Genomic DNA, 19,901 nt, shown 5'->3' on the forward strand with positions numbered 1-19,901 from the left:
ATACTACCCTATCGTCAAAACCAGACAATCACAGTTAAAAAAAAAATTTTTTTTTTCAGTAAAACTACAGACCAATACACCTCACAAATATAAACATGAAAATCCTGTAATGGAAAAAATACAATAAAAAAAAATGTACTAAAAAATCCCTAAGAAACTACTGGCAGAAAATAGAATTCAGAAGTCTATAATCAGAAACATACACAGTGACTAACAGGGAGTCAGGCTCATTCAATACTCAAAAATCAATATAATCCACCAAGCTAAAGAAGAAAAATTCCATGATCATATCAATCAATTCAGTAAAAGCACTGGACAAAATTCAACACTCCTTCGTGATTTAAAACGCTTTCAGAAACTAGGAATAGAAGAGAACTTCCTCAACTTCATAGAGAACATCTGCAAACAACCTATAACTAATTTTATGCTTTCTGAGATCAGGAGCAAGGCAGAGATGTCCACTTTTACCAGTCTGCTCACCATAGTCCTGGAAGCTCTGGCCGGGGAAAGCAAATGAAAGAAAAGGCACACAGGTTAGAAAAGCAAAGAATGAAAACTGTCCCTATTATCTATAGAAACTCCAAGGAATCTACAAAACAAAACAAAACACTCCTAGATGAGTGAGTTCAGCAAAGTCACAATGATCCAAGATAAACATACAAATATTAATTATACTTCTATATACTAGCAATGGACACACTGACAGCAAAATTAAAAATAAAACACCATTTATATCATTCTTAAAAAAGAAATATTTAGGTGTAAATCTAGAAAATAACATGTACTGTGAATGCTAAAAACTACATAATGCTGATGAGAAGAAATCAAAAGAGAGCTAAATAGAGAGACATACCATGTTCGTGAACTGGGAGAACTCATAAGGTAAAAATATTAACTCCCTACAAATTGATATACAGGTTTAGTGCAATTCATATCAAAAGCTCAGCAGGATAATTTTGTAGATATAGATAAAGTTTATGTGAAAGGGCAAAGGTATTAAATTAGCTAAAACTATATTGATAAAGAAAATTAAAGTGGGAGAATGAGCCTACCCAATATCAAGACTTATTCTATAAAAAGACAGTAATCAAGACGGACATTGGCAGAGGCACAGACATATAGATCAACAGAAAAGAGAATGCAGAGATACACCCACACACAGACATACACCCACAAAAAAAGGCAGGAGAAAATCTTCAAGATCTAAAGAATTCTTAGAATTGACACCAAAAGCATACTGCATACAAACTGATAAATTGAACTTCATCAAAATTAAAAACTTATGATCTGCAAAAGACTCTCTTAAAAGGGTGAAAAGACAAGCTACAAAATGGGAGAAAATATCTGCAAACCACATATCCAACAAAGGACTAGTATTAGAATATATAAAGGATTCTCAAAACTTAATAGAAAAAAAAAAGAAATCCAATTAGAAAATGGGCAAAAGGCATGAACGCAATTCAACTAAGTGGCAAAGAAGCACATGTTCAACATAATTAGCAATTATGGAAATGCAAATCAAAACCACAATGTGATATTACTACACATGTTAGTTATCAGAATGGCTAAAATAAAAGTGACAACACCAAATACTGAAAAATAGCTAGAGAAAATGGACCCCTCATACATTGCTGGTGGGAATGTAAAATGGTACATGTAAAATGGTACAGCCACTTTGGAAAACAATTTTGTCAATTCCTCAAAAAATTAAACATTGAGTTACCATATGACCCAGCAATTCCACTCCTAGGTATATACACCCAAGAGAACTTAAAACATACATTCACACAAATGTTTATAACAGTTGTATTTGTAATAGCCAAAAACTGAAACAATCCAGATGTTCTCCAATGCATGAATGATTAAACAAACTAGTATAGCTATACCAGGGAATATTACTCAGCAATAAAAAGAAGCAAACTATTGATACACCGCAACAACTTGGATGAATCTGCAGGGAATTATGCTGAATGAGAAAAGTGAATTCCAAAATGTCACATGCTGTATGATTCCATTTAAATAACGTTCTTTAAATGACAAAACTATAGAAATAAAGGTGTGGGGAGAGAAGGGATGTGGTTGTTGCTGTAAGAGGGCAATATGAAGAGGGATTCTTGCAGTGATGGAAATGTTCTGTATCTTGACTGTCAAGACATAGTATCAATATCTTGGCCCTGATACATTGTGCTACAGGTCTGTAAGATGTTACCATTAGAGGAAACCCGGCAAAGGGTATAGGGGAATCTCTATGTATTATTTCTTAAAACTGCATGTGAATCTATAATTATTTCAAATAAAGTTTAATTTTTTAAAAGCAAATAATAAATGCATACAGTCAGGTCCACATTTACCATTTAAAATGCTTCTAATAACATTTTTTTTTTTTTATTTCAAGAGCTCTTTTCATTTCACCTTTCACTCTCATCTTACTTTTGCAGACCAATGCTAAAAGATCCTCATTGCCCATCCTCTCCTTACAAATGTCAAGCAATTCTTTTACTTCATCAAAAACAAATTGTTTTGTTAGCTCCCTTATTTCTTTCCTTTTTATTTTGAGAAACATGTTTCCCAAAACAAGATTCCATACCAAAAATATTTCATAATATATAGTCAGTCAAGCTCAATATCTGCTGTTCTTATTCATTAATGGTGCATGATAATATCACATTAGAATTTTATTGTTTGTTGGTACCAAAGCTTCCCCAGAAAGTGAAATTTTGTTGTACTGTGGTGACTCCTCCTTGCTTAGATGTTTCACTAGATAATGTAGATTTTAAAGGTCTAAATTATAGGAAGTAGGAAGGATACACAAAAAGGAAGCACAAATATGAAGAAAGGAAATAGATATTGAGAAGAAAGGAGCAAAGACACTTGGCTTAGACAAACAACAAGATGTTAGTGCTCCACTATACAATATCATAGTGCCAAGAGATGTGCTTTCGTCACAGAGTTTGTCAGACTCCCAAGTATATAAAAGCAGGATCACTGGAAGCACCTAAACTCAAAAAAAATGATAGAATTCCTCTTTAAAAAAAGGAGCGGAGGTTGTTGTTAATGTCATTGATTATCAAACAACAGTACTAACTGAAGGTAAATTCACTACAGTGCAACATGCATGTCAATGTGTTATCTTCAAGACTGAATAGTAGGCGGGTGTTTCAACAGTTACAATCCAGATGGATCACCACGTATCACAGTAAGGTGATCTAGGTGGTTGCACTGTCACAGTTCTTGCTCACAGATGTTTCTTTCACTGGGTAGTGTGTGTGTGTGTGTGTGTGTGTGTGTGTGTGTGTGTGTGTGTGTTCATTAAAGATTTTATTTATTTATTTTTAGAGGGGGGAAAGAGAGGGAGAGAAACAGTGATCAGCTGCCTCTCTCATGCCCCCAACTGGAGACCTGGCCTGCAACCCAGGCATGTGCGCTGACTGGGAATCGAAACAGCAACCTTTCAGTTCACAGGCCGGCACTCAATCCACTGAGCCACACCAACCAGGGTTAACTGGCCTCACTCTTGACTTCATATACTCCTTCCTACCTTTGTTTTCCTTTTGCCCCAATTTCCTCACCACCTATGATGCATCTATTATGTGTATTCTTTTTAATCATATTTATTTTTGGAAACTATCTAATTCCTTTCTAGAACAAGGCAAGGAAAAAATTAGAGAAAAGAGAGAAATAATAGTCAATTGTCAATTAACCAGAATAAGGGAAAGGAGATTGAGAATACCCAAAAACAGAATTAAGACAAAATTAATCTCTCAAAAATATAGTCAAAATGTAGTGTAAAGTATAAATGTTAAGTTACACGCCATTTCAAGGAAAACATTTACCATTCTGCAGACATTTATAAATGTTAAATATACATATAATTTACCGATATGCAACATCACAAATTATTTTGTAAAATAGCCAAAATATTAAAATATTCTATTACCGTTTATTTTTAGCTGAACTCTCCTTAACTCAAATATTAGAACAAAGTCCATACAACATCAGTTCACCTTTGAATAACTATCTTCCTTGTTTTTTAAATACTCCAGCAAATACTACTACATTGCAAAAATGGCTTTACTCTTCTTTACCACCAAAACAGCAAACATCTCTAAGAAATTACCTATTAGTCACCTTAGGACTCAAAGTGTTTAAGTTGGGGGGGTGGGCGGGGGGGCTCTTTGTAACTCAATTTCTATGAACTCCTCCCCCTCACTATTTTTGCTTTATTCCCCAAGCAAATTTAAAACGTCACCACTGCTCAACTTCTCAACTCAGATTCACACATTTCACAGATAAGCCACTAATTTTATCTCTTCAGTTGCTTTCAGCTGAAGGCTTGATTTTGGTATGTTATTAAATAAATTATTATGTCATTAGCAAATACTACAAACTATCAACTTTAATGATATAAAGAACCAAAATATCTTTATAATCCTCAATGACCTACTTAATATTCATACATATCATATTAGAAACTAAAATTATGTTATAAATGTCATCTAAATTCTAAACTGTTTCCAAAACCATACTAAATAATTGTCCTTATCATAACTTTTTGCAACTAATGCATATATGCTAATTGTGTTGATGCTAGAAATGATGTAAACATAAAAATACATGCTGTAACATTTTATATTGGTTTTAGGGAGAGGAAGAGAGAAACACTGATTTGTTGTTACACTTATTTTATGCATTTATTGGTTGATTCTTTATGTGCGCTGATCAGGAATCAACCTGCAACCTTGGCGTACAGGGACCATGCTCTAATCAACTGAGCTACCTGGCCATGGCCATGCCATAATATTTTATAGTAAAAGATTATTTAAATGTTGAAATCCTCTGATTTGTTAAGACTTTTATTTGTATATGAAGCAAAATTATCTGATAATATCACTGCAGTCCCCCCAAAATGTTCTGATTTCAAATAATCACAGCCTCTGGTATAAGATTCTTAAAAATTCTTTTAAAATGTCTGTTTATTCTTGTCCCTTTATAATTAAAATAATGAAAAGGCAGGTTTGAAGCTTTCATTCCCTAAAAACAATGGTTTCCTTGTTCTAGTAATGACAGCTCATTTCAATTTGTATCCTCCTGATAGTTAAACAAAGCATAACTATCAAAGGTTCTGTACTGGTGCTCCTGAATCAAAAAGAAAAATACTGACTTTATAGAAAAATCAGCAAAGAACATGAACAGTACACACACACACACAAAGATATACAAAAAGCCTTTCTACATATAGAGATATTCAGCTGCAATCATAATAACAAAAGTACAAATGAAAACTACATTGAAATCCCATTTGTCATTTATCATATTGCAAAAACTCAAGACTAATACATATGCTCTTGAAAAAGCTACAGAGAAATGAGCAATTTCACAGACTGTTCAGGGAGAGCAAAATGTCACAACCTCTACAGAGATTATTAATACCTACCAGATTACTGACACATTCATCATTTACCCAGCAATCCCACTTCTGGGAATCTATCCTACAGATACAGTATGAAATGTAAAATAAGAAATGACAAATATTCAAGGTTATTAAAGACTGTGTTATTTTGTCCAGCAAAAGACTGAAAATAACCTAAGTATACAGAACTAGGGGATTGGCTGAGTAAACCATGGTATGTTTACATAATAGAATACTCTTCAGCTGTGAAAAAGAATAAGGAAAATCTCCGCATGCTGATATGGGCAGATTTCCAAAATATACTAATCGGTAAAAAACTAAGCTACAAAACTATATATACAATACACTACTTATTTTGTAAAATGGGGGAAAAATAAAATTATATATGCAAAAAAACACAATGGAGGAATAAACAAAAAACTAATAAAATAAGGAAATAGAGGGAATGAAAGAAAAAGTATTTATTAGATCTATGGTTCATATCCTTCGCTTCCCATTTTTTTAAAATAAAAATTTCAAACCCAGATAAATAATTTACCTATTCATTTTTTAATAGTTGTTTTTTGGGTTTTTTTTTTTTTTTTTAACCCTCACCCAAGGACATTTTTTTCTTTACTTTTAGAGAGGAAGGAAGAGAAACAACGATGTAAGAAAGAAACATCAATCGGTTGCCTGTGGTATGCACCAGAACAGGGGATTGTGTGTGCCCAGACCTGGGATTGAACCCGCAACTTAGGTATGTGCTCTAATTGGGGATAAAATTCACAACCTTTTGGTTACTGCGCAACGCTCCAACTGAGCCACACCAGCCAGGACAAATAGGTTGTTTTTTTAATTACAGTACCTTTTTCCATTACCACTTACCCCCTTTATACCCTCTCCTACCTCCACCCACACCCCTCCCCCCAGCAATCACCACATTGTTGTCCACATCCATGAGTTCTTTTTCTTTTTTGCTCCACCCCTCCACCCCTACCTCCCCCAACCTATTCATTTTTTTTATTTTCAAGGTTGTATTACATAAGATTTCCAGATCAGTCACAAGCACTATATATTTGATCTGATAATAACAAACTCTTAAAATTCAACATCAACATAACTGCCAAATGCTACACTTTAATTTCTCTCTGTAACTACTAATTTTTCTGTGATTTGAATCCAATTAATCAGATAAGACATCAGAATAACCTTCCAAAGGAAGAGCTTCAAAGAAAACTTTTTATTTAGCACAAATAAAATCACACATGGAGCACATTGCTGATTAAACCTAATCAGCACTGTCTTATCAGCCACAGGGGGGGTTTGCAGTTTTTCATTTTTTCCAATTTGCTTGACAACTCAATGAGGTTATTAAAATAAAACCTAACTTCTCTTTATCAAATTTAAAAAAATTCTCCTATTCCATGTACTAATAAAACATTTAACACTACCCATCCCCTTTGCCCAAATGTACAATTTTAACTTTTTGCCAATTCTAAGCTCTATACAACATGCACTTAGATTACAACATTTTAATCACTAGAGTTATCATACTTAAATTTGCAAATTTTTGACAACACTGCACAAAATAGGAAAGAATGACAGGGTTAGGGGCCACAGGTTATACTTCGGGTTGATAAAAAGAAATAACTATAAAATTATATGTAATTCAAAAAAAATAAACATTTCTAATATGTTGAGGTTCTTAAGATTTTCAGCAGTTTCATTTTTTAAACCTAGTCATATTTTTTAAGACAGTTAATTTGCAAGTCAGTTAATCAACCCAAATAATTCACAGTTCATAATACATTTTATTCTTCTGTTCATGCAACAAATATTTATTGAGCACCAACTATATACCAGGCCGTCTTTATGCTCTCAGAATAGAGCAACAAACAAAAGAAATAAAACCCCTCCTCTCCTGGAATATATATTCTAGTGAAGGAGACAATCAAAAATCACTTATGTCAGGCTTAAGTAAGTGCTATGGAAAAAATAAAGTTCTCCTTTATTTCCTATTCCAATAAATGGTACCACCATTTACTCAGTTACTTAGGCTAAGACCCTGAGAATCATCCTTGATTTCCCTCATTCTTTAATCCCCATAAATAATCCATCATTTTGGCTCTGCTTTCAAAATATATTCTAAATCTATTTCTCATCATCTGCTCAACACCTTATTGCCACAACCATCTTCTTGCATCTTATTACTTGCAAATATCCCTTGGATATTTCTTCTCTTATTGTCCCCATACAGCAGCCAGAATGTTCCTTCTTCATCATAACTTAGCATGGCGCTTTCCTGCTCAAAGCTCTCCTGTACATCCCCCTAACAGCTGGAATAAAGTCAGCCTTTTCTTAGTCAGCATGACCTAGAGCCTGACTACTCTCCTACCATGGCCTTCCACCGGCATGCCTCTCCTGAGGGCCTTGACACTGCGCCCTATGCTTAGAAGAGACTGCTCCCAGAAAACCATATGGCTTGTTCTTTCACAATCTTCAAATCTTTACCAGAACAACTTTTTCAAACTGCCTAATCAAAAATAATACTCCCTCATATATAATACTAATCACTAAATAGCATTACTTTACATCTGTTTGTTTGTTTATTCTGTGAGTGTGTCACAAGAATACGAGGTTCATAAGGGCAGGATTTGTTCATAAGGGCAGGATTTGTCTATCTTGTTCCTTGCTGTATCCCAGAGCCTGGAAGAGTATCTAATACATAGAAATTGCTCAACAAGTATTTGTTGAATGAATGAATAAGTTAATTCATAAATGAAAAAAATTAATAAATAAATGAAGCCACTAAATGATATAGCTATAACTCTGGCTGGGTAATTCAGTTGATTAGAGCATCGTCCCCAATATGCCAAAATGCAGGTTTGATCTCTGGTCAGGGCACAGACAAGAATCAATCAATTAATGCAATAAGTGGAACAACAAATAAATGTTTCTCTCTCTCTCTCTCTCTCTCTCTCTCAAATCAATAAATAAAAAAAGTTTTAATGATATAGCTATAAAATATATAACAAAGTATAAAACTGTATATAACAAAGTATGAAACTGTATATAATATGGTAACTAAAAAAGTAAGAAGTAACATAATACTCTTCTAATACCTAATGTAATAAAATGCATATAAAAAAAGTTAAAAGAAATACACAAATCTAAGAGTTGTGAGAGTATGGTAGGATTAAGTTTATTGTTGTCTGTTTCTTCACTCTTTTTAAAAGTCATTATATTGCATTTATAACTAAAATATTAAAATGTGATTTTTAAAAGGATGCTACTACTAAAAAAATTAGCAATCAGCAATGAGAGATCATTTCTTTCCCCTCAATGATTGTCATGGGGGATCTGTCACCTGAGGGGCTTTACAAATTTGTTTCTTATCTCCTCCTCCATTCTCCACTCTATCACAAAATAAGCACTCCCAGGGTCTGATTATTGACAATTATTATATCTCTCACATATGTGAGTGCAGGCAAAAAAAAAAAGAAAAAAGCCAAGAACCACTAAACTAACATAACTCCAAAAAGAGAACTACCTAAGCTCACATAGCAAACAAAAGGCAGAAGAGGACTCATATTACCCAAGTGACTAGATTACCTAGCAGGTACTGTGAAGAACACAAGACTTCTTTTTTAAAAATAGCTGTTCCTACAATGTAAATGGTATAATCCCCATTTTATAAATGAGAAAATTTGCCCACTGAGATGGTAAGTTGCTTATAAAAATAATTGATTAAAGAAGACCATGCATGGACCAATAGTGGGAAAGCATCATGAACCAAGAACGATGATTAACTGATTTCTATAGAATTTAGGTGGTGGAGAAGGGCAGAGGATGGAAAACAAAGCGCTGTGGCCAAAGGCACAGAGTAGTAGGTAGGGAAGCCAGGTCCCCATATTTAAGTACCAAATGACATAAATGACATTGAGCAAAACACTTTTTGAAAATATCCTCCCCATCTGTTCTCTATAAAAGCCGGCTTTACAAACAACTTAAATTTTAAATAGCCACATAGAAAACTGGCCCTGACTGGTGTGGCTCAGTGGGTTGGGTGGTGTCTCGCAAACTGAAAGGTCATCAGTTCGATTCCCAATCTGGGCACATGCCTGGGTTGCAGGCCAGATCCCTGGTTGGGGGCATGTGAGAGGCAACTGATCAATGTTTCTCTCGCATATAGATGTTTCTCTCCCGTTCTCCCTTTCTTCCTCTCTCTCTAAAAATAAATAAATAAAAATCTTTTAAAAATTATTTTAAGAAAAGTAAAATAAAATATTTTTTTTTAATATTTATTTATTTTAGAGAGAGGGGAAGGGAGGGAGAAGGAGGGGGAGAGAAACATCAATGTATGGTTGCCTCATGTGCCCCCAACTGGGGACCTAGCCCGCAACCCAGGCATGTGCCCTGACTGGGATTCGAGCCAGAGACCCCTTGGTTTGCAGGCTGATGCTCAATCCACTGAGCCACGCCAGCCAGGGCAAAATAAAATATTTTTTTAATCAGAATAACAAGATGAAAAAATAATCCAAAAACACAAGGATAGTGTAAGAAGCCTCTGGGACAACTTCAAGAGGTACAACATTCACACCAAAGGGGTGCCAGAAGGAGAAGAGAAGATCAAGAAATTAAAAATCTATTTGAAAAAATAATGAAAAAAAAAAACTCCCCTAATTTGGTGAAGGAAATAGACATGCAAGTTCAGAAAGCACAGAGAGTCCCAAACAAGTTGGACTCAAAGAAGACCACTCGAAGACACATCATAATTAATATGCCAAATGTTAAAGATAAAGAGAAAACTGTAAAAGCAGCAAGAAAAAAAGCAGTTAGTTACCTACAGAGGAATTCCCATAAAACTGTCAGTTGATTTCTCAAAAGAAACTTTGCAGACTTGAAGGGATTGGCAAGAAATGTCCAAAGTTATGAAAAGCAAGATTGCTCTAACCAGCAAAGCTATCATTTAGAATCTAAGGGCAAGTAAAGAGCTTACCAGAAAAGAAAAAACTAAAGGAATTCATCATCACCAAACCATTATTATATGATATGTTAAAGGGACTTATATGAGAAAAAGAAGAAGACCAAAACTATGAACAATAAAATGGTAATAAATATATATCTATCAAAATTGAATCTCAAAAAAAAAAAAATGTAACTAAGTGCCCTGGCTGGTGTGGCTCAGTGGATTGAACGCCTGCCTGCAAATGGTTGGATTCTCAGTCAGGGCACATGCCTGGGTTGCAGGCCAGGTCCTCAGTTGGTGGCCTTCGAGAGGCAGCTGATTGACGTGTCTCTTGCACATCAATGTTTCTCTCCCTCTCTTTCTCCCTCCCTTCCCCTCTCTCTAGAACTAAATAAATAAAATCTTTAAAAAAGAAAAAACTAAGCAAACAAGAAGAGAGACAGAATCATGGATACAGAGTGTTTTGATGGACGCCAAATGGGAGGGAAGTTTGGAGGAACAGATGAAGATACGAGGGAATTAAGTACAAATTGGTAGTTAGAGAATAGCCATGGGGATGTAACGTACAGTATAGGAAATGGAGTAGCCAAAGAACTTACACACATGAACCATGGACATGAATAATGGTGTGGGGATTGCCTGACAGAGTAGAGGGTGCTGGGTGAAGGGGGACAACACGGAGAAAATGAGACAACAATAATAGCATAATCAATAAAATATAATTAAAATTGAAAGAAAAAAAAAGGAAAAAAGACAATTCATACAATAGAAAAAAAGTATTTGCAAATCATATATCTGGTAAGAGACTGAACATATAAAGAACACTTACAACTCAACAATAAAAATATAAATAACCCAATCAAAAACTGAGCCAAGGATCTAAGACATTTCTCCAAAGATAAATAACCAGTGATCACATGAAAAGTTTAGCCATTGGGAAAATGCAAATCAAAGCTACAGTGAGATGCCACTTTATGTCTAGAATGGCTAAAATAAAACAGAGAACAGCAGCTGCTAACAAGGATATGAAGAAACTGGAGCCCTCATACATTGCCGGCTGGAACGTAAAATGGTACAGACATTTTGGAAAACAGTTTGACAGTTTCCCGAAAAGTTCAACACAGAGATACCATATGACCTAGAAATTCCACTCCTAGGTATACCTGTCAGAGAAATAAAAACATATGCCCACAAAAACACAAGTACACAAATATTCATAGCACTGTTCATAACAGTCCAAAATGGAAACAGCCCAAATATCCTCGCCTGATGAATAAATGAAATGTGTTATAGTCGTACAATGGAATACTTATTCAGCAATAAAAAGAAATGAAGTATTGATACAATCTACACAAATGAACCCTGAAAACATTATGCTTAGTCACAAAGAAACACATACTGTATGACTCCGTTTACATGAAATGTCCAGAATATGCAAACCCAAAAATACAGAAAGTACAGTGATTGCCTGGGGAGTAAGCGGAGACAGAATGAAAAGTGACTGCTAATGGGTATACGGTTTCTTTTTAGAGTGATAGAAATGCTCCAGAATTAGATTATGGTGATTTTTACACAACTGTGAGTATACTAAAAACCACTGAATTGTACACTTCAGATGGGTGAACTATATGGTATATGAATTGTATCTCAATAAAGCTATTTTTAAAGGTATTGTATTTCAATGTTAAACAGTTTATACAATAATGAAAGGGAACTAGACTTTGGGTGATAAGCACACAAACAGTACAGATATCAAATTATAATGTACGTCTGAAATTTATATAATGTTATTAATCGATGTTACTTCAATAAATTATTATTTTTTTTAGTTTAAAAACAAAATCTGAAATGGCAATTAAAAATGAATGTTACCTGCTAGGATTCAGACAGAAATTGAGGAAATGACCTACTGAATAAGTGATATGAGAGATACAGAGATGGGATTTGAAAACTGAAAATATGGAGCTATTGTGCATCAGTGATTGGCAATCAATATTTTAGCATTAGTACTACAAAGCTGGAATCAATATTAATATTTTAAAAACAAGAAGCCCCTAACATCTTATGGGCCTCTTTTCTCATCTGCAAAATCAAGACTTACAACTAACAGAGTAATTTTTAAGAGAGAGAAAAAAGAAATGGTTGCTTTCCCAAAAGACTTTGCTAGGCAACAGCCTCTATATGTGTGATATGCCTGGGCATTTCAGAATTACAATGAAAAAGGAGAAGCACTCCCTTATGGCATAGGGGAATTGACTAACATTGCATGATTGTTCAAGATTAAAATAAGACAGTTATATAATGAAAAAGTCAAGCCACTAGGGTTCCTCAAACAAAAAGGAATAAGACTAGAAGAATAAATTGGTACACCAGGGAAAGAAAGCAACTAATGATTCACAAGTAATAGTTGGCAAAGGAAAGACTCTGGTAAGGCAAATGTAGCCAGATGGGTTTCTGTGAAGAACAAAAATTTTAGGGATGTATATACTAATCTTATATCTGCTATCGATTTACTGTTATTCTCTGTTCTTTCATTTCTCTTCAGTTATAAAACCTAACTCAGGAATAGCTAAGAACTAAGTGCCTTAAACGTGATCTTAAAAGATGGAATAAAGAGGAAAGACTATGAAGGGGGGTAAAAGAGTTTTACAGTTAAAGGTGAAGTTAGGGAAGAGGGCCTACTGCTTTTATCACACCTGGTTAATGACCGTGATGGAAAAACTGGATATAATGATGAGGAAAGTGCATTAAGGGTAAAGCACGGCATCTAAAACATCAAGTCTGTGCATGTTACTGTCTCTGAATGGGATTTTTTTGAAAAGGTGAGATCATCCCCTATGGATATGGGTAGAGACAAGGTAGACTAAGGACAAAGACAGTGGGTACTACTTGTATTTTAGCATGTTCAAGTGATTGGATCTTGAGTCAGACAGAAAGATTTAGGGTTATCTGCCAAAGATACAGGAAGTAAGGAAAAGCAACTAGAACTGATAGGATAGGGCAGAGGTTCTCAAACCCCTCCCTTTTTTTATTTTATTATTATTTTTATCATGCCTGTTTAGGGTAAAAGTTCCCTTAATTAAACTACCCCCATAAAACCCCACTTTCCGGTGAGAAAAGAACTCAGTGATAACAATGAAGCAAATTTTAGGAAGAATGAACAACTTGTACTCGAACCATAATGCACATATTCTTCTGTCAAGATACTAGAAAACTACAGGCCAAAATTCAGTTGCTACAAATATGCATTACTATTCGGTGGAGGGTTAACATAATCAATCACAACAAACTAAACTGATAACACTAAATTAAAGTCACTTATCATATAAGCCAGGAACTACACCAATGGAAAAACCACAAGCAACTCAAGACAGCATTGAGGGTGTCTGAGAAAGAATTCCTCCTAAACACTCTGCTAATCCTAACTGTTCCAGTGGGAACTTTGCTTGCCTGCCAACTGCAGCTCAGCAGCCAAATGTCTTGTAGAATACTGAAACAGCATCCTCAGTAACTCTAATAACATCTTGTTTTATGAAAACTGAATATTAATAACCATTAATAATGCACTCATCATACTAGTAAGTAGCCCTTGGTTTTAATAAAAGATAATGAATGAGGGTCATTTACCCTAAAGAGCTCAAGACAATGGATAAAGAGAGGAGCATTATGGTCACGATCATAAAGCAATTTACGGACTAGCAAACCACTCTGCAATGTCATGCTCAAGAAGAGCACTTAGAGAACTGTGCTAACAATGCACTCTGGAGAAGGAAGCAGTGCAGGTGGAAATGTGGAGTCAGGTCTCCGGCGTGTCCCTCCTTCAAACGCTCTTTCATGAGACAACTCTCCCGATGAAAAACAAGCAGTGAGTAATAGCTCTTTTTTGAAGGGAGAAGCACCAGTTAGGTGGACGGATGGTAATCCCCAATAAGGGCAGAACAACAGAGGTAAGAACACAGACTCTGGATCCAGGCTGCCTGAGTAGGAATCTCAACTCCCCCACTTTATTTTCTTGGTAACCTCAGACAAGTCACTAAACCTCTTTGTGTCTCATCTGTACAATGAAGGTAATAACAGTACCTAACAGAATTGTTTGGAGGTTTGAATAACTTCTATTTGTAAATTGCTTGATACAATGTCTTACACTATATAGTAAATGATACCTAAGTTTTGTTAAGTAAAGTGAAGTAGGTGGGGGTTTCTTTTGACATCTCCAAATCAATGGAGGTGTCAGGCAAAGTAATGGTAACAGGGGCCAGAGGGGCATAATTTTCCTGGGCAATGAGACGACCATAAGGCTGCACCTTTGGGAGAGGCCATCCTTCTGACAGGGTAATGGGGGCACCCGCTCCCAGGAGAGGGGCACGGGGTCGAGGGAAACTTCCTTCCAGGCCTAGGATTTCCAGGAACTCATTTCTGAGAAGTGGCTGTAATTGTAAGGAGGCAAGAGTTTCATGTCCAGGCAACAGACCATGGGTGAAATTCTGTGTTGTCAGGAGAGCAGGACTTACGTCTAGGGCAGGACGGGACTTGAGTCGGAGGGAGAAGGGTGAGGTCCTCGGGGAAAGATCTGATAAAAGCCACCATCTATCCCGCGTGCTCCAGCTGCCCCGCATCGCATCGGGCTAGCCTCCGAGGGAGAACGCAAGCTGCCCCAGCCCAGAGGGAGGCAGGCGATGCCTTCAGGGTGACCGGGCGGTGAAGACGGCGATCGGGAAGGGACCCCACATCGGGACTGTGGAGGGAGACCCGCCTCATCCAGGGTGGAGGTCCCTCACCCAGCTCTCCAAGGGAGTGGCCCGCGGTGGCCCTTGGAGCAGCTGGCCAGGCGCAGGGCCCCCGGGGGCTGTCCCCCACCCCCAGTCCCGCTCGTGCCAGCCCGTGGGTAGCCCCGCGCCCGGGATACCTGAGCGTGGGCCCGATGCAGGCCGTGTCGGTGCTCTCGATCTCTCGCAGAATCCGCTCGTGTTCCGCCGCTGTCTCCAGGCTCTCCGCCTCCGCCATCTTACCCCGCTCCATAGACTGGGGCGCCCGGCAGCTCGTCCCCTCCTTCAGCAGCTCTGCTCACCTTACGCTCCCACTCCCAGTCCAGGTTCTAAAGCCTCCCCAGCCTCCAGCTACCCGCAAGAGGACCCCTCCCTTCGACTCGGCACGCCCCCCCCCTTGCGTCAATGCGTCAGCCAGAAGCTCCACGCAATACCCTCTGGGATTCGTAGTTCTCTGGGAGATGTTAGGCAGGATTCTGCTCATACATTCATTAAGTCCACAAATAAGTGTGGAAAGCCGCACTTTAAGCCAGGAACAAGCAACGGCTGCATATGCAACAGTGATCTAGTCAAGCAATGGCCCTAATCCTACAAATTTTTGTTTAAGACCCTTGCCACAAAGCTCAAAATGCTTTTCAGTTTCGAATAATAAAGAAGGACTAAGTAGGTTTCTGTGGACATCTATCTCACAAGTCAGGAGGTTGAGGGTGGGGAGAGAGAAAGCTAAATAAACCCAAACTAAGAGACAAGGCAGAATGTGACTAGAAGCCAGTTCAGAGAATCAAGCCCAGAGATCACTTGTGGGTGCAACAGGTTCATAGACTGGGTCACGAGGTTTAAAAGGTGTGACGGGAAGGTATGAGGAGATCTCAGAAAGCCAGTAAGAAATTTATTTGCACTATGTAGAGAAGTCGCAGTAAGAGGTAATGCTGGACAAGTACCTTGGAAAGAAATACTGGGCTGAGAAACTTGTACTTCATTCTAATGGCTCCACTGATCCAATGACCAACTATATCAGAAGCACCTAGAAACTTGTTTTCAATGCAGATTAAAGGTCCTACATCTGGACATTCTGGTTCACACATTGGCATTTCATAAACTCCCCAGATTAAAATTTAAAAATCATATTTATCATCAGTGCTTGAGTTTTTACATAACACAATAAATTAGACTCCACTGAAGTTTTTTAAGAAGAAGAGTGACACAATCAAAACCTTGGCATTAAGAAATTTGATCCAAAGCAAGTGTGCAAGGCAGGCAGAAATAGAAAATTTGCAGACAGGGAAATGCTATAGAAAATGTTAAGTCCTAAACCAGGGACATGGCAATAAAAATAAAAAGGAATGGACAATGCAGAATTGGCATGATTTATTAGAGGACTTTGGGTATTACTCCAAGGTCTGGAGCAGAGTAACTAAGAGAATTGTTTTGCCATCATCAACAACAAAAAGGCATGAAAGAACTAACTAGAAGTTGAGGCTAAATTATTTGTACTACAGCTATACCATGGATTATTATGCAATCATTGAAAAGAAAGGGAGAAGATTCTATATTCAGATAGGAAACTGTCTTCAAATTGTAGTGTTAAGTGAAAAAGCAAAGCATGAAACAGTATATACAGTATGTTTTTGTTGTTTTATTAAAAGAACAAATATTTATATGTTTATATATACATAAAAGATTAAACACACAGAATCATTCTGAAAGGATACCCCAGAGACTGTTAGCAGTAGTGGCAGCCAGGAGAGAGACTGGAGGCATGGGGCCTGAAGTAGGAGGAAGGTAATTTTAAATTATGTGTGTACTTTTGGAATTCTTTCCCTTGTGCATGTACTACTTTCTCAATAAAAATAGTCAGTATTAAATAAAAATTAATTTTCAAAATAAACAAATCAATAGTGAGGAGAATGAATGGGTTACAAGTCCTGGTTTGCCAGGAAGTAAGCAAGTTGCTAAACATGTCTGTGTCTACAGCATCTCTGGCCGTCCTCATTTTATTTCATTACTCATGTTTAAACAATTCCAGATGGATGTAAGAGGGGTAGAGAGAGCATGGAGCCTTTCTTATTTCTGAAGATCTCTTGAAATATATGGCCAAGTCCCCTCAGGTACCTATTTTAGCATCTTACTCAACAAAAAACTTTTCGTCCATCACAGTAAACAGACTGGTGTGTAGACCAGATATGTATAGAAGTGGTTAAAATAGCTTCTGCTACTTTCAGCATTTTTTTTTGTTTTTTGAGCCCCCATAGGCCAGAGATCTCACAGCTTACCAGCAAGTGTGTGTGAGTCTGGAATGACTCCAGCAGGAAAGTTCCAGAGAAGATGGCCTGCCCTCTAAATACAGAGAATGTAAGGTCAGTGTGGAATGATCAAAACAAGCGCTAGACTAAGAGTCAGGGGGTTTTGATTCATTTCCAGCATGAGCAGTTAAAATGTTGAGCACTTGCTATGTGCCAGGCACAAGACATAAAGCAAGCACTTCACATACATCATCAAATTGTTACAACAATCCTTCACAGTAGAGAATATGTATCTCATTTTACAGATGAGACGCTGAGAGAATTGGTAATACCTCAAGTCTCACAGCTAGAAATAATGAAGCTGGTATTCAAACCCAGGTCCATCTGATCCAAAGACTCATTTCCTGATCATTGGGCTGTACTGTCCCACCCATACCCTCCATTGCCAATTTATTGTGTTAGTTAAGTAATTGTTCTGCCTTTAAGCATCTGCTCCTACATGAGTATAATTTATTATATCACTTCTCAGATCCCTTCCAAATCACTTTGAAGACTTCTTCCCAGGACTATCTCTTTCCACTCAGTCTAAATGAACTGATTTTCTCTTCCCCTGCATCCATAGATTTGTACTGTCAACATTCTCACTACTCCCCATTGTCACTTCTAAACTTATTCCAACATCCTAATTCCTCAACTCCCCCTTCGAAATCTAGGACATCTATGGTCCTCTGCTAATAATGTTCATAGTATTCCTCAGAAATGTCACCGAATGGCTCACAGCTTTCCTCTCCCCTGCATTCTCTGCCATCATCCTGATGTGCTTCAATATCGACCTGGGTAACCCATCCAACACCCTGACCTCATGTATTCCAACTATCCCAGCCATGTTCCTCATGCCACACAGGCAATACATACATTCATGGCCGCACTTTTCTCCTACCATTCTATAAATACTGCTTTACCCTGAAGACTACAAACTCTGAAATTCCTCTCTCTACCTTTTTTCTGTTTCCCTCTTCCTCTGCTTAATTTCTCTGGGACCCACACACTATTCTAATTCCAATCTTCACCTCTGATTTCTATGTAATCTATTGGCACCTTTTCCTTTTTATCCTGGATTATTTTTTTTTCTATTCAAGCTTCCAATTCAGAGAGATCTGAGTTTGATTCCTGGCTTCTTCATTAATCAGCAGGTGAATTTGGATGTTACTTGGCTTCCTTACACTGCAGTTTCCTTATGTATAAAATAGTGTTTATAATATATACCTTAGGCAATTGTAAGAATTAGAAGTAATTAATGTAAGAGGGCCAGCACAGAACTTGGCAGAACAAATGTCAGTTGCTATGCACTACGTGTACTCCCATGAGCCACTGATTTGACTAAGCCTTTTCTAACTCTTTAGCTTCCTTTTACATCTTGATCATCACCATACCTACATTGCCAATTTCTCCCCCTTCCATTGTAATGGAGAAAGAAGATTGTGACCATGTCAACTAGCACCACTGCGCATTTGTGTTGCTCAGTACCATTTGGGCCCTGAGCATGGCTAACCCATTCTTTGACTTCTATTCCTGCTCACAGCATCCATTTAAAATCCTTTGCTCTTTCCCTGGTTGGTGTGTCTCAGTGTATTGAGCACCTGCCTGCGAATCTAAAGGTTGCTAGTTTGATTCCCAGTCAGAGCACATGCCTAGGCTGTGGGCCAGGCTCCCAACTGGGGGAGGGTGAGAGGCAACCTCACCCTCTCTATCTCCCTCTCTCTCTCCCTCTCTATCTCCCTTCCTTTCCCCCTCTCTAAAAGTAAATAAATTTTAAAAAATTTTTAATCCCTTACTCTCTACTCCAGATCCTAGCCCTGCTCCCATTCTTCTTCCTCCTAGAAGATATCTTTGCATTGGAAGGACAACCGTCTATTATTAAAACCTTATCTTCCCTGCCCTTCACCATCTATCATCCAACTCTTCTTCATCTCTTCTGTAAGATAAATGGGGATCCCTATCACTTTCCAAAGTCAACCTCTCCTCTGGGAAAATTCCCACAATTATCTCTCTTCCCTTTTACAGCTCCAGTCTTTCCTTCTTTGCTTTATCTTGCTCAGTAAAAATGGCCAACAGGCACATGAAAAAGATGTTAAATATAACTAATCATCATGGAAATGCAAATTAAAACCACAATAAAATATGACTTCATACCTTTGAGAATGACTATCATTAAAAATACAAATGATGTGTCTTCTCAAAGATGAAAGAATTGGCAAGGACATGGAGAAAAGGGAAATCTTTTGCATGGTTTATGGGATAATAAATTGCTGCAGCCACTATGGAAAACAGTGTAGAAGTTCCTCAAAAAATTAAAAACAGAACTACCATATAATCCAGCAATCCAACCTCTGGGTATTTATCCAAAGGAAATGAAAACAGGATCTCAAAGTGATTATGTGCACTTCCGCGTTAATTGCAGCATTATTCACAATAGCCAAGACATGGAAACAACCTAAGTGTTCAACAACAGATGAATGGATAAAGAAGATATG

General features: G+C 37.3%; 1 protein-coding gene across 1 annotated transcript in view; it reads right to left on the minus strand.

Moving 5' to 3' along the window:
• The window catches only part of EXOC6B (exocyst complex component 6B), a 614,171-nt gene extending 598,683 nt beyond the window's left edge, over nt 1-15,488 (minus strand). Inside the window, exon 1 of the mRNA XM_090281510.1 lies at nt 15,265-15,488. Within this exon, the coding sequence (XP_090137636.1) occupies nt 15,265-15,377 (113 nt within the window). The 5' untranslated portion in view covers nt 15,378-15,488. The remainder of the gene's footprint in view (nt 1-15,264) is intronic.
• Nucleotides 15,489-19,901: the final 4,413 nt, after the last annotated feature.

This window comes from Furipterus horrens, unplaced genomic scaffold, assembly GCF_987537825.1.
Source record: "Furipterus horrens unplaced genomic scaffold, mFurHor1.1.pri manual_scaffold_6, whole genome shotgun sequence".
NCBI lineage: Eukaryota > Metazoa > Chordata > Mammalia > Chiroptera > Furipteridae > Furipterus > Furipterus horrens.